This window comes from Rattus rattus, chromosome 2 (assembly GCF_011064425.1).
Source record: "Rattus rattus isolate New Zealand chromosome 2, Rrattus_CSIRO_v1, whole genome shotgun sequence".
Taxonomy (NCBI): Eukaryota; Metazoa; Chordata; class Mammalia; order Rodentia; family Muridae; genus Rattus; species Rattus rattus.
The window spans coordinates 103,617,752-103,632,914 of NC_046155.1; the positions used below are offsets into that span (position 1 = coordinate 103,617,752).

General features: G+C 45.7%; 2 protein-coding genes and 1 pseudogene across 2 annotated transcripts; 1 reads left to right on the forward strand and 2 right to left on the reverse strand.

The window, feature by feature from the left end:
• The first annotated feature begins 4,006 nt into the window (after nucleotides 1-4,006).
• On the forward strand, nucleotides 4,007-4,975 carry LOC116894112 (olfactory receptor 52N4-like). The gene has a single exon (XM_032895830.1). It carries the CDS (start codon nucleotides 4,007-4,009, stop codon nucleotides 4,973-4,975), a length of 969 nt encoding a protein of 322 aa, XP_032751721.1.
• Nucleotides 4,976-6,586: 1,611 nt separating this feature from the next.
• LOC116893180 (MLV-related proviral Env polyprotein-like) lies at nucleotides 6,587-8,400 on the reverse strand. Its single transcript, XM_032895085.1, has 2 exons — nucleotides 8,044-8,400; nucleotides 6,587-7,812 (listed from the first exon to the last, which is right to left on the reverse strand). The coding sequence occupies exons 1-2, from the start codon at nucleotides 8,398-8,400 to the stop codon at nucleotides 6,709-6,711; spliced, it is 1,461 nt and encodes a 486-aa protein (XP_032750976.1). The 3' UTR covers nucleotides 6,587-6,708.
• Nucleotides 8,401-12,185: 3,785 nt separating this feature from the next.
• Nucleotides 12,186-13,675, reverse strand: LOC116893181 (annotated as a pseudogene).
• Nucleotides 13,676-15,163: the final 1,488 nt, after the last annotated feature.

The following is a 15,163-nucleotide window of genomic DNA, read 5'->3' on the forward strand; positions in this document are numbered from 1 at the left end:
TGCTATTTGTTGAAGACCAATTATTATTGGGAAAAATAGATTTCAGATGCATCAAGGACCTGATGATGTGATTTAAGTAACAGCCCCATTTAGAAATCTGTGTATTGTCCAAATTAGGCAGAATATTATTAAGAACTTTAACCAAATGTAGAGATAAATCAAAGCAGTATATCACCTGGCATTGCGCTCCACTAACCACTTTCTCCTCTTCTTTTGGGTGGGTGTTTTCAGTATTTTATTTTAATATATTTACGATTCACTCATATAATTTTAATTACTATGCATCTCTTTTTATTGTTTTGTAAAACTAACTGAATTATGATGTCTGCGGTACTAGTCAAATTAATTATTTTTAAAAGATATATTTAAATTGTGTTCAGTCATTTTCTTTCCATCTTGGGATGAATTTTTCTTTTTTGTCAGTTGTTATGAGCTTTGGGGAAATTCATGTTTCTGCTTATTTATGAGGTAGAAATTATGTTTTTATGGTGGTACATTTTGTATTTCCCACAGAGCATTATTAGATTATAGCTAAATAATGTTTAAAGTCTGCTTAAATTTTATTAATCTGCCTACCCATTCAAAAATAATTTGACAGATAATAGGTGTTATTTAAATTGTTATATAATGCAAGTAAAAACTTTAAATAACATTTGTTACAATATTAAGACATTTAAATGTGTAAGTGACAACAAAATATAAGAACATTTTATACAATCATGGTGTTAAAATTACAACATAAGATTGACCAGCCTGACACATTGCTAGCTACCTCACCCAGCCTTGATATCAGGGTTTATGCTAAACTTACTGTATCTTGCTGTGGAGTGTTTGGCTGGACTCCCTGGAGGCTTGCTCTTTGTTGAAGGGAAACAGAGGAGGAGTTAATCTGGGGAAAGGGGTAAAGTTGGGGAAAATTGAGGGAGTAAAAACTGCTGTCGAGTTTTATTGCTTGAGACTATGATAGATAATAGATAGATAGATAGATAGATAGATAGATAGATAGATGGATATTAAGTTATTAAGTTGGGGATTGTGTGTTGCCCAAGACAGAGGTAGACATTTAAAAAGTTTTGGTATTGGTAATGGGAACTAAAAGGAAGTAATGTGTAAAATAATGAATAGGCAAAATGACATTATCAGGAAGGAATTCTTTGCCCCTGTCCATCAGGCAGGATTATAATCATATTTCAGCTCCAAGAAAAAGAAACTTTTCTCTCTAGGTCTCAAAGTTTTCTTTTGCTTTATAATATTCCAAGAATATATATTGTAAAGAAGACTATTATGAGCATGTATATGACACAGCACTGACTCCAGCAACAACGTGTCTGGTGGCATTCAATGCAAACCCACAGAAGCAAACAAGGGAGGGAGGGAGAAAGTGAGATGTCTTCAGTGAAGGAAGGTCCTTATGTAAGAACTCAATCGAACCATACCATTTATGAGATTCATGTATGTGTTTTCACAAGCCTCACAGTCATATAGTCATCACCAAAGTACTATCTTAGGCATAAAAAACAGCAAATCATCTGATACTTGGAGCATCTAATAAAAACTAGGGTATAAAGAAATAAGTCATAAAATAAATTAAACATGGAAGCTACAAGAATAATACCTACAGAGCAATGATATCATATAAGAGTGTGATGCCCAGTTTTTTTCAACTTGACAAAACTTAGAATCTTCTGAGAGACAAATCTTTTGGGCATGTCTGTGAGTGAGATTCTAGATTGACAATACCTATCCTGAACATGGTGACATCATTCTATTTCATGGGGCTTCAGAATTAATAAAAACAAACCAAGCAGAACACTCAAAGTCATCTTTCTCTGATTTCAGACTGCAGGTGCAATGTGACTATTGCCTCATCAGCCTGCCCATGCCTTCCCTGCCACTGTAGATTGAATCTATGCCATCAAACTGTAAGGCAAACAACTCTGCTCTCATTATGTTGCTTTAACTGGGTATTTGATCACAAAATGAGAAAAGTAAATTATATGTTCAGATAGTTATTGCTATATTCACATGAAACAGAGGGTTAAATTTTGCCATTAATGCTTAAGGAAGCCTCTTCTATCTGTACATTACTACCATTTACCCCATTGCAAATGCCAGGCTACAAAAATATTGCTTAGATGGTAGTGGGAATCCAGTTTGTGAATACATAGAAAGTTCTCAGTACTGTACCTGCTATATAGTAACATAAATATGATGTATTAATAAAAACAAGACAAGAAAGAATGCATCCCAAGCCTCTGTTGCATCAACAGTGGGAAGACCTAAGACCTTTTCCTTAAGAGATGAAATGCAGACAGACATGCAGGAGCACACCTGTTATCTCAGTCATTTGGAAACAAAGGGCAGGAAGACCAGGAGTTTAAGGTCATTCTCAGCTCCATAATAAAATTGAAATAGTCCTGGACTACATCAGTTCTTATGATAATATAAAAGGAAGGAAGGAAGGAAGGAAGGAAGGAAGCTCACAGAATCAAAAGGAAACAAAATAGTAGTGAGTCTAATTAGAAAAAGTACATAAGATATAGCAATTACACCATGAAAAATAACAAAGCAGGCTATTGTCCTTGTTCACTGTTACCAATGAACTTGATGGTAGGACTTTATTGCTGAAGCCACTTCACATCTGGGCTGTAAAACATGGAGAAATAATGCTGGTAGTGATCTGGAACTTCTCCACTATCAGAATGTGCTGCTCAGGTTGTTAGGGGAGAAGAGTCATCAATACTCTAACCTAGCTGTGAATCTGCCAGCACAGTCAAGACTGACTTGGCAAAATACTTCCATTTGGCATCTTGGATGTTATGCGGATAATCAATGAATTTTTTTTACTGGATTTAGGGTTAATTCCATGGGACATAAGTTATGCTTAGTACTGTAAAAGTGGCCATGAGCTTACAAGTGTGTACATCCTAGGCACTAGTCGAGATTTTACTACTGTTTCCCTTTGTGAAAGTGATATAATAATAAACTGCCTTCTACGTACTTATTTGTAGACCCATAGATTAGTGTGGCTCCCAGTCCTTTCTTAGAAAGCCTGTTTTTGCAGTGAACAGCTATTGATACAGAGACAATTGGTTACATTGCAAAGAATGAGTAACTATGGGGTATTCAGCTCTAAAGCAGACATCTGTTTTATCCTCACTTCCCTCATGGCTCAGAGAATACTGTGGATGAGGGAACGGAAGCATTCTAAGAACTGGATTACAGGGAGGCCTGTTGTGAAACAATGTCTTCTAGAAATGATAGGGTCATTGCTTTCATGAACTCACAAGACCCAGCAAGCCAAAATTTGATCATAGGTGAGGCAAGAGTCCTCAAAGTCTCATGCATAGCTGAGACCTTTCATAGCTAAAAGACTATCAGAGTAGGAAGACTCAGTGTTCTATAGGAAAGTGACACCTTGTGCCTTGCCCATATTCCGGTGGGATGATGCTGCAAATATTCATATACAGTAGTTATGATAGCACTCAGTGGCATGTGAGAAGTGTTTAAGTTGAGGTGGGGTGTGGCAAGTGAGTTTTGGGAGGACTTATGGATGGGGTAGAGAGATATATAGTTAAAATACATTGTATATGTTTGGAATTCTCGCAAATTAAAAGTCCACAAAATAGAATGACTATAAATTTGTTATTTCTCTCTCCCTTCTTTTAAAAATAATATTGATAAAGCAAAGCACTTAGTACTTGTTAAACAATTATGTTTGGAAGTAATGAACAAATTAATAACTAGACAACATATTATTAGTCTAGAATCTATATTTTGTGGGGGAATTAATTTCAAAGCCTTGAACATGCTAAGCAAATGTTACACCAATATTACTCTCTTTACATTTTTATTTAATCATTTAGTTGTTTGTTAGTAAAATGACTACTTAACAAATGAAGAAGATAGATGAGGATTTATCTTTCTCATTTATCTTGGAAGGTTAGACTGTCATACAAATAAAAGCCAAACTTCATGAGCTACTTAAGATGATGCCAACCTTATCATGCAGCTGCTGAATCAAGCAGAGGTGACCCCAGCCTCATTTTTTCTGACTGGAATCCCAGACCTGGAAGACATGCACATCTGGATTTCCATCCCATTCTGTTCTATGTATGCAATAGCTGTGGCGGGCAATTGTGGACTCCTCTATCTCATCTTCTTTGAGGACACCCTTCACAGATCAATGTACTACTTCTTGGCTATGCTTTCCCTTACAGACCTTGTCATGTGCAGTGCTTCAATACCCAAAACTCTCTGTATCTTCTGGTTCCACCTTAAGGAAATTAGTTTTATTGATTGTCTGGTCCAGATGTTCTTCATCCATACCTTCACAGCAATGGAGTCTGGGGTGCTCATGCTCATGGCTCTGGACAGATATGTAGCCATCTGCTACCCTCTACACTACTCCACCATCCTCACCAATCCTGTCATTGTAAAAGCTGGCCTTGCTACCTTCTTGAGAGCTGTGGTGCTCATCATTCCTTTGATTTTCATCACAAAGCAGCTGCCATTCTGCAGAAGCAATATATTAATACACCATACCTATTGTGACCAGTTGTCTGTAGCCAAGGTCTCCTGTGGGAATATCAAGGTCAATATTGTCTATGGCCTGATGGTTGCTCTCTTTATTGGGGGATTTGACATTCTGTGCATCACAGTCTCCTACACCATGATCCTGAGGGCAGTGGTCAGCCTATCCTCAGCAGATGCTAGGCAGAAAGCTTTTAGCACTTGCACTGCCCACATCTGTGCCATTATTTTCTCCTATAGCCCAGCCTTCTTTTGTTTCTTTTCCCACCGTTTTGGAGGGCACACAATCCCTCCATCTTGCTTCATCATTGTTGCTAATCTTTATCTGCTTTTGCCACCCACTATGAACCCTGTTGTCTATGGAGTGAAAACCAAGCAGATACGAGACTGTGTCATAAGGATTCTTTCAGGGTCTAAGGATTCCAAAGCTCCCAGTATATAAATGAGCTTTGGCAGGGTAACAGAGTATAATTACATCTAATTACTTGCTTAGGTGGGAGCTGGTAAAATCCTTGTAGATGCACTATTTTAACAAGGCACTAAAAACCAGACCATGTTACATGTATTCTTCAACACTCCTGGAAAGCTCACCAAGCTTCTGTGACTCTGGCTTCTCTTTTGAAGAACTAATCTACTGGAAGGACCAGCAGTGAAAACCAAGCAGATATGAGACTGTGTCCTAAGGATCACTTTAGATTCTAAGGATGTTGACTACTGTAGCATATGGAAAACATATCCATCAGAAAAAGAAATGGAAAGGGAAGAACTGTCAAGGATATACAAGATAATATTTTTTTTAATTCAAAACCCATATGCTTTTGTGTTTTATTTTTGGTCCCCAAATGGTTGTACTCTTGAGAAGGTTCTGGAAACTTTTCAAAGTAGGGTCTCAACGGAGGAATTAGGTCACTGGAAACCCAACTTTAACAATCATACGACACTCCCTCTCTATGCACTTTATGTTATGATGTGAGGACTATTCTCTGTCATATTCCCTTACTGCCATGGGACCTACCAACCAGAAAAAGAATCTTCTATAATAATGAGAATGAATAATATGTCCTTTACTTCAGTTTTTCTCCCAGCTTGTTTGGCCATAACAACAAATAAAATACCCCAAGAGAGGATCCAGAAGAATGAACAGAAAGAAAGAGTTTTGTCATCTGTGTAGTCAGGATCCAGAGATGCCTATCAAAGAAACCATGACACAGAGGGTGTTTAGTAATGCATTCTGACTCAGTTGATTTTCAAATGTCAATGCCATGGCCATGTCTTCCAAGTTTTTCCTCCCTCCCTCCCTCACTGCTTTTATCCTCAGTACAAATTTCCATGAACAAATATGAGAAAGGGAGTATGAAGAAATGAATGTCAGCCTAAGGTAATGTATTACAAAAAAGAACATAGCAAAAAAAAAAAATCAGGCAATGACATATTTTGTCCTATTGTTGGTTAGTAGTCACAATGTGAAAAGACCCCCGGAGAGGACCTTTCTCTCAGGAGGAGACCCCCAAGCGCCCAGTGACCGAACCGAGGCCACTCGGATGCAATCAGCAAGAGGGTTTATTGAAAACACAGGTACCTCATGGGCACACAGTCTCTTCGAGGACTTATGCCCAGCAGCTCCAGCATGGGGCTTTTATAGGGTTTGGGGAAGCAGAAGCGGTGTACAGAAGCAGATACATAGTTACGGGATTGGTGGATTTAAACGAGGCATATAGACATGTTCACATATGATTGGTTATTTCACAAGATGAGGTAATAAGGTATTGCTACACACATTGGCAGGTTTGAATCATATTCAATGAGGTTGTAACATGGTAAAAGAGTACGTATGGCTGGGACGTCCTGAATGTCGGGGGGCTAGACTTATCCCTTCCTGCCAGATCCGGTACTCCTAGTCTGTTCTGTATTCCTTTCCTTTTATGGTCTGTTAGTTTTAACAGTGACTCGGGGGCTGGGGATTTAGCTCAGTGGTAGAGCGCCACCTAGGAAGCCCCCTGGGTTCGGTCCCCAGCTCCGAAAAAAAAAAAAAAAAACAGTGACTGCCCTAGGTATCTGGGCGTGCTGGGCTCATTCAAGCCTGTTGCAACTCTGAGTTAAGACTCATGGGGTGGGTCTTTCATTTTCCCCCATTTTCTTTTAGACTTGAGTAAAATCCTTTACTCAAATCGAATTCTAAGGAATCTCTTCCTGTTGTCTTACCCTCTGGTATTGTTGGGTGAGAACAAGCGTCTGAATGACTGAGAGTCTGTTCTTTATGAACTGCATCAATCTGTTTAGAATGCAGGGGCCAAAGAGGAGGATTAGGAGGAGGATGATTAAGGGTCCCATCAAGGTGGACACCAGGGTAGCAAACCAAGGGGATCGATTAAACCACCCCTCGAACCAGCCTTGCTGGGAATCAAACAGCTTCTGTCTCTGGGCCAAGTGTTCTCGGAGCTTAGCCATGTTATCTCTCACTAATCCTGTATGGTCTGCATAGAAACAACATTCTTCTTTTAGAGCAGCACATAGCCCTCCTTCGCGAAGGAACAGCATGTCTAGCCCTCTCCTATTTTGTAAGACTACTTCAGACAAAGATGTTAAGGACTTTTCTAATGCACTCACGGATTCCTCGATAGCTTTTAGATCTGCATTCATGGCCGCTTGTAGCTGACGAAAGTGACCCGTCTCGATGAGGGCGGTGGTCCCCGTCCCTATACCTGCAGCCATTCCTCCTAAGGTGATTCCTCCTAAGAGTAGAGCTAGGGTCATGGTGATGGTTTCTCGCCTGAATCGAGTCAGCCCCTCAAAATGTGAGTATATGTACTTGGGCCCATGGTAGGTGACCTTAGGCCAAATTTCTACCAGTACATAGTAGTCTGAGGATCTGCGGAGGATTGCGGCGGAGATACAAGGTGTCAATCCAGTGTTACAGGCCCAATAGGTGCCTGTAGGAGCTGCTAGGTAGTAGCTTCCAGTGGGGATCCTCTTGGTGATAGCGCAGAGGACCTGGTGAGTGGGGGGTATGGTCCCTATACAGAGTCCCTGTCCTGAGACTTCCGGCAACGTCAGCCTATGGCTAGGGAGGGTTGTGCAGCTGGCCCGGGCCGTGGTCTGATTAGTATAATTCCCCATGACTGCCACACCCTCATAATAGGGCGGGCTAGAGACCAGGCACAGCCAGCATTCTTGGGTCTTGTCAGGTTCTGAATAATTGAGTGCCAAGTATGCCCCGGTCACTAAGTTGATTAGCCGGTCTCCTGCTCCTAGCAGCTGAGGGGCCGTGTGGAAGGGTCCCTAGTCGGGAGGGAGTTGTCAAGATATCCCGGAGTTCTGAGTGGTGTTTAGCCATAGTGGGGGTCCGACCGGGGCAGTGCGGTGCTGGTCGGGAAGGGGGCTTTTTGATCCATGAGGACTGGGTTTGGACCAATCTTTGTCTGACCTTTCTCTCACCAGTTGGAGGGAGAACAGGAGTCCTGGGTTAGTTTGGCCAGGGGTATACAACCGTATCCCCCACCTACGCCCCACCTTCCAGTCTGTGTTTTTACCTTGATCCGTGAATTCGATTGTAATTCGAGATTCGCCTGGAGTCTCAGGGGAGAAGGCCACTAAGTCCCCCTTCTTGGTCCCCCACCATCCTCGAGTGTAAGTCTCACACCCCCACTTAGCGCAGTAGAAGGTCTCAGGACCTCCGCACTCCCGTGTCCTCTTACCTCCGGGACAAGTATACCAATCAGAGTGTCTGCAGGGTGGGTATGAGTTGTGGGGAGTCCGCTCAGTATGCTCCCAGGAGTCCTTAGCCAGTTGACAAAGGTCGAAAGTCAAAGGGGGCCACCAGGTTCCTTCAGCATGCTTACCATTAGCTAGGACTTGAGACCAGCCCATCTCTAAATTAGTTATTAGTTATTATCCAGACTCGCCCCACCCCTAGTCCATAAGACAGTTAAGAGCAACAACGTGAAAATCTTAGCTTTAGGGGGTTTTGAGTGCGTTGAGCCTTCCATGTCTGAGGCGCGATGTTGTGATCTGCCGTTTCCTCAGGTCGGGCTGCCTTGGCGTGAGACGCGTGGATCCAAGCCGCAATTCCGTCTACCTTCAAGGCTGTCGGGGTAGTCAGGAGAACTGTATAGGGTCCTTTCCACCGAGGCTCGAGATTCTTGGTCTGATGTCTGCGCACCCACACGGTGTCTCTGATCTGGAACGGGTGCGGCACTGTCGGTTGTTCAAGCCTGTCTTGGTAGGCCGCGGCTAGAGGTTTCCAGATGTCTCTCTGCATGATTTGTAGGGCCTGAAGATGTGCTGCCAAGGAAGGGCTATTAGCGAATTCATCAATATTTGAATCAAAGAAATTGATAAATGGGGGTGGGGTCCCGTATACTATTTCAAAGGGAGTCAGGCCATGGGAGCCCAGTGTATTCCGGGCCCGGTATAGGACTAGGGGTAGTAGGGACACCCAATCCTTTGAGCCAGTTGCAAGCGTTAATTTAGATAAAGTCTCCTTAATTGTTCTATTCATGCGCTCTACCTGTCCTGAACTTTGGGGTCTATAAGCACAATGTAACTTCCAATCAATCCCCAATAACTTAGCCACCAACTGACTTACCTGGGAGACGAAAGCCGGCCCGTTATCTGACCCCAATACTTGGGGCATTCCATACCTGGGGAAGATTTCTTCGAGGAGCTTCTTGGTCACCACCTTGGCCGTTTCATGTTTCGTGGGGAAAGCCTCTACCCATCCGGAGAAGGTATCTATGAACACTAAGAGGTATTTGTGTCCATACATACCAGGCTTGATTTCAGTGAAGTCAATTTCCCAGTGGGTACCAGGCTGATGTCCTCGGGGACGGACTCCTTGTCCAATTTTAGCTTTTCCTGGGTTTACCTGAGCACAGGCCCTGCAGCTTTCAGTCACCTCCCGCAAGGCCTGATCTCGTCCCAGGAGGTAGGTGTCAATCTCTTCTCGTCTTAAGAGGGTCTTCATCTTCTTGAGTCCCAGGTGTGTTAATTTATGTAGGTAGGAGATTAATTCAAAGGTCATCTTCGTAGGCATAACTGTTTTCCCTGTGTAGACCCACCGTTTTAGCTGTGGGTACCAAACGGCCCCCATTTTCTGTAGGAGCTTTGTGTCCTCCGTGGTGTAGAGCCAACCGGTCTGTTCCGGCTGTGGAGACGTGGGTTGATCTTGGTCTTTTAAGGACAGAACTTGGGTGCCCATGGCGGCCTCACGCGCTGAGACGTCAGCTAGCCGATTTCCCCGTGCCTCGGGGCTGTGTCCCTTCTGATGCCCTGGGCAATGTATAATGCTCAGTCTTTTTGGTAGGAACAGAGCTGCCAGGAGGGCCAGAATTTCAGTCTTGTTCTTAATGTCCTTACCCTCAGATGTGAGCAGCCCTCTTCTCCGGTAGATCTCTCCATGGATGTGTGCCGTAGCAAAGGCGTAGCGGCTGTCTGTACATACATTCAGCCTCTTACCTTCTGCCATTTTGAGCACCTGGGTTAAGGCAATGAGTTCAGCCCGCTGTGCGGAGGTACCAACAGGCAAGGCGCTTGCCCAGATCACTTTGTCCTCCGTAGTGACCGCGGCTCCATCTTTCCGTTCCCCGTTCACCAAGTAGCTGCTACCATCGGTGTACCACATATGGTCAGCATCCTGGAGAGGTCGGTCCGATAGGTCTGGTCTGGTTCCATGTAGTTCTGCAAGGATCTGCAGACAGTCGTGCTGTTCTGCTTCCTCTGGCAAAGGAAGCAGAGTGGCTGGGTTGAGAGTGACCACGGGCCCAAACTGGACCCGTTCCGCATCCAGTAGCAAGGCTTGGTAGTGGGTCATGCGGGAATTAGAGAGCCAGCGGTCAGGGGGCTGTTTTATCAAAGCCTCCACTGCATGGGGTGCCAGGATGGTGAGTGGCTGCCCCAAGGTCAACTTCCCAGCATCTTTAGTTAGGACGGCAATGGCTGCCACCATTCTCAGGCATGGTGGCCAACCGGAGGCCACAGGGTCTAATTTCTTAGACAGGTAGGCTACCGGGCGCTTCCAGGGTCCCAGTCTTTGTGTTAGGACCCCCTTAGCATACCCTTGCTTCTCATCCACAAATAGTTCAAAGGGCTTGGTGATGTCTGGGAGACCCAAGGCAGGGAGGACAGCAAGGCCCGTTTAATGTTATCAAATGCCTCCTGTTGTTCTGCCCCCACTGGAAGAGCACCCCTGTTTAGTGAGAGGGTACAAGGGGCTGCCATCTCGCAAACCCAGGAATCCAGAGGCGCAGAATCCTGCCGTTCTAGGAATTCCCAGTAGCTGTCGGCCATTTCTTGGGGCTGGATGTTGGCCACGGTCTGTTTCCTAGCCGAGTCAGCCATCGCTGTCCATCCCTTAGTTGATAGCCTAAATAAGTAACCTGGGTCTGGCAAATTTGAGCCTTTCTGGCAGAAGCTCGATAGCCCAATCGCCCCCAAAGTCTGCAAGAGGGATTCTGTTCCCTGGTGGCATGCTGTCTCAGAAGTGGCCCCTAGAAGAAGGTCATCAACAAACTGAAGAAGCATAAGAGGGGGGTGCTGGACTCGAAAGTCAGCCAAGTCCCGGTGTAAGGCCTCATCAAAGAGCGTTGGGCTGTTTTTGAAACCCTGTGGTAACCTTGTCCAAGTCAACTGTCCCGAAAGTCCCATTTCAGAATCTTTCCACTCAAAAGCAAATAAGGGCTGGCTTTCTGGGCTCAGCCGGAGGCAGAAGAAAGCATCCTTCAGATCTAAGACCGTATACCAAGTATGGGTGGGAGGCAGGGTGCTGAGTAGGTTATAAGGGTTTGGGACAGTTGGATGAATATCTTCTACTCTTTTGTTGACCTCTCTCAAATCTTGTACTGGCCTATAGTCTCCAGTGCCGGGCTTCTTAACAGGTAGCAGAGGCGTATTCCAGGGTGACCGGCAAGGGACTAGGATGCCTTGGTCTAAGAGCCTCCTGATATGTGGTTTTATGCCCTGATAGGCTTCCCATGACATGGGGTACTGTTTAATGGAGACAGGAGTCGCGGTGGCCTTTAACTGGATAATTAGGGGAGGCTGTTGGAGCGCCAACCCCATCCCGCCAGTCTCCGCCCAGGCCAGTGGGAATTTCGTGACCCAAGAGTCTATTTCTGGAGATTTTGGCTTGTCCTGTTCTGGTTCATATAATCTATATTCATCTTCTAACTGAAGGGTTAAAATCTGAAGAGGAGTACCGCGGGGCCCGGTTACTCGGGTCCCTCCTTCTTCAAAATGGATCTGAGCTTTTAGTTTGGTAAGCAAGTCACGGCCCAGCAGAGGGTATGGGCAGTCCAGAACATGTAAGAAGGTATGGGTCACCTTACCAGTAGCCAGCTGAACCCGTCGATCTGTAGTCCAACGGTATCTCTTGCTGCCAGTGGCTCCTTGTACCCAGGCCGTCCGGTCGCTGAGTTGTCCAGGGGCCTGGGTGAGGACTGAGTGCTGGGCTCCTGTGTCCACCAGAAAGGTGACTGGCTGCCCCCCAACTTCAAGAGTTATCCTGGGCTCGGGGGGGGGCCTCCTGGCCCTGACCTCCCTAATCTTCATCTAGGGCCAAGAGGGAGGTCTGTGGGCGGGGTCTTCGGAGCCTGCTGGGTTTCTTAGGGCAATCTCTGGCCCAGTGTCCTCTTTCTTTGCAATAAGCACATTGATCCTTATCTAGCTTTGGCCCCTTTCGAACTCCCACCCTCTCTCCCCTTTTCTCTTGACCCTGAACTACGGCGGCCAAGATTCGACTCAACTCTCTGCTTCTTTTTCGTCTCTCTTATCCTTTTCTCTCGCATTTCATCTTCCTTTTCTTCTTGTGTCTCTCTCTTGTTATAAATTCTTTCTGCCTCCTTAAGTAAATCCTGCAATGTATACCCTTGTAAATTTTCTAGTCTCTGTAGCTTGGCCCTGATATCTGAGTGCTGCCTGCCAGATGAAGGACATGGAGACATTTGTCATTTGTCCTGATCATCTGGATCATAAGGGTATACATGCAATAAGCTTCCTAAGTCTCTAGGAAGGCTGAGGAGTCTCCGCAGCCTCTTGTATCACTTGTTTCACCTGAGCCAAATTGGGGGCGTGGTGCAGCCCCTGAGACCTGCTAGGAGCAACTGGCGATAAAAGGCGTAGGTGTCTCCTACCTTCAGCCGTGGTGAAATTCCAATCAGGTCTCGTAAGTGGGAATGCGCCATCGATCTCTTCCGGGAGCAAGGTGGGGCCCATTGTCCCCTTAAAACATGTTTCCTGGCCTCTAAGAGCACTCTCTGCTTCTCCTCAGAGGTCAGGAGGGCCTGTAAAAGTTGCTGTATATCATCCCAAGTGGGCTGATGGGTAAGCAAGACAGATTCTCTCAGGTCGGTGAGAGCCACCGGATCCTTAGAAAAGGGGGGGGGGTTGTGTTGTTTCCAGTTATATATGTCGGCCGCTGAGAACAGCCAGCATTGCATCTGGCCGCCAGCCCCTTGTCTAAGCGGAAAGGCCTGGGAGGTGGAGTCTGGCGCCACCTCGAGTCGTCCCCGCAGTCTTCCAGCCACAGGGGAAGGGGCCGCCTCGTGTCGTGGTCTAGCAGGCGGCTCCACTTCCTCTTCTCTGGGCGGGGCTGTAGGTACAGGGTACGGAGGAGGTTCTTCCAACAGGAGATATATAAGGGGGGAATTTGGGTCCTCTGGGAGGACAGGTTTCGGGGGAGGGACTTTGGGAGACTCTTCCTTAGTTAGAGCAGGATAGAGAGAGGAAGAAGCAACCAAAGGGTCAGGTGGGCTCGGGGAAACAGGTTTAGGGGAAACAGGAAGCCAATTCAGGTCCACAAAGGGTTCTGCCCAAGGAGGAGGGCTAAATGCCAAGCTCTCCCAGGTGACAATGTAGGCCACCTGGTCAGGGTGTCCGTACGGCTTCTGGCGGAAAATCAGATCCTTAACCTGCAAAATAGTGGTCTTATTAAAAGTGCCGTTCACCAGCCATCCCACATCGTAAGTGGGCCACTCGGACGTGCAGAGGGTCTGCCATTTTCCTTTCTTGATCTCGACCGACTGATCACGTGCTTGGTCTCGGACGTCCTTCCAATGGTCTAGAGTGAGACTCAAGGGGGTTGTTAGCGATTGTCCCATGGTAGCTTCAAAGAAAATTAGGGCACAAATTAGACAGACAAATCCAACGATCAGACAAATAACAGACAGACACGCCGCGCGGCTTCGACGTAAAACCCAAAACAAAGAGTCAGATGGAGGTGCCGAGGGTCCTGGACCCTCTCCTCCAACCAAAACCATGTATCCCTCTGATACGGGCTGAGCCCCAAAGAACTGAGCTCCAGACACCCTTGGAACGTCTTCCAGGGCTGCGGAGGGAGAAGTCCGAGCTCGTCAGCTCCTTCTCTGACCTGCCCAAACGGAGGTGCTGAGGGGTCCTGAACCCTGAGACACCGAAGGCCCTGGGCCTTCTCCTCCGAAAACCCAGATCTGAGTCCAAAACTGAGAGGAACTGAACACGCACACAGGACAAAACAAGACAAGACAGGGCAAGACACGACAGATGCCGGCCGGCTTACCTCCCGGTGGGTGGTCGGTGGTCTCTGGGAGGAGGATCTCTAGGTCCCGGGCGAGCCCCCAAAATGAAAAGACCCCCGGAGAGGACCTTTCCCTCAGGAGGAGACCCCCAAGCGCCCAGTGACCGAACCGAGGCCACTCGGATGCAATCAGCAAGAGGGTTTATTGGAAAACACAGGTACCTGCGGGCACACAGTCTCTTCGGAGGACTTGCGCGCCCAGCAGCTCCAGCATGGGGCTTTTATAAGGTTTGGGGAAGCAGAAGTGGGCGTACAGAAGCAGATGCATAGTTACGGGGATTGGTGGATTTAAAGAGGCATATAGACATGTTCACATATGATTGGTTATTTCACAAGATGAGGTAATAAGGTATAGCTACACACATTGGCAGGTTTGAATCATATTCGAATGAGGTTGTAACATGGTAAAAGAGTACGTGCAGGCTGGGACGTCCCTGAATGTCAGGGGGGGCTAGGGACTTATCCTTCCTGCCAGATCCGTACTCCTAGTCTGTTCTGTATTCCTTTCCTTTTATGGTCTGTTAGTTTTAACGGTGACTCGGCCCTAGGTATCTGGGCGTGCCTGGGCTCATTCAAGCCTGTTGCAACTCTGAGTTAAGACTCATGGGGTGGGTCTTTCAAATGCAGTCAGAAAGGCAGTAGTTTCACTCTGCTGAGAAATGTGTGTAATGAGAGATGAGTTTCTCTCATTACATCATGTTCTCTTACTGAACCAGAGGACGGAGGCCTGTCAGATTATCAGTGCAAAACTTGAGCCTTTGTTGCCAGTTCTAAGTAGTTTAGAAAGGTGGATTGTGAACATTACAATCAATTAAAATATATGTGTCTAGTGGTAAGTCTTGAATATAGAATGCATAGTTAAAAAAATTCTGAGAAAAAAGAAATGGCAGTCATTTACCCTATGCAGGCCAGAAGCAAATTAAAATAAAATAGCCAAGACACCAAAGTGTAAATTAAAAAAAATAATAAATAAAAGATGACAGAAGAGAAGACAACGCAGTCAGCCTGATGCTGCAGAGAGTAAGGCAGACAAGTGAGATAGCAGCTGCCAAAGAAACACCGCCAAATCTCTAGTCAAAAAGC

Bases quoted from the DNA above. Each gene is read 5' to 3' on its own strand.
- LOC116894112 (XM_032895830.1), top strand. From the start codon at position 4,007: ATGCAGCTGCTGAATCAAGCAGAGGTGACCCCAGCCTCATTTTTTCTG.
- LOC116893180 (XM_032895085.1), bottom strand. From the start codon at position 8,400: ATGGGCTGGTCTCAAGTCCTAGCTAATGGTAAGCATGCTGAAGGAACC. The intron at 7,813-8,043 runs GTGGGGCGTAGG...CCTCCCGACTAG, and splicing joins GTAAAAACACAGACTGGAAG to GGACCCTTCCACACGGCCCC.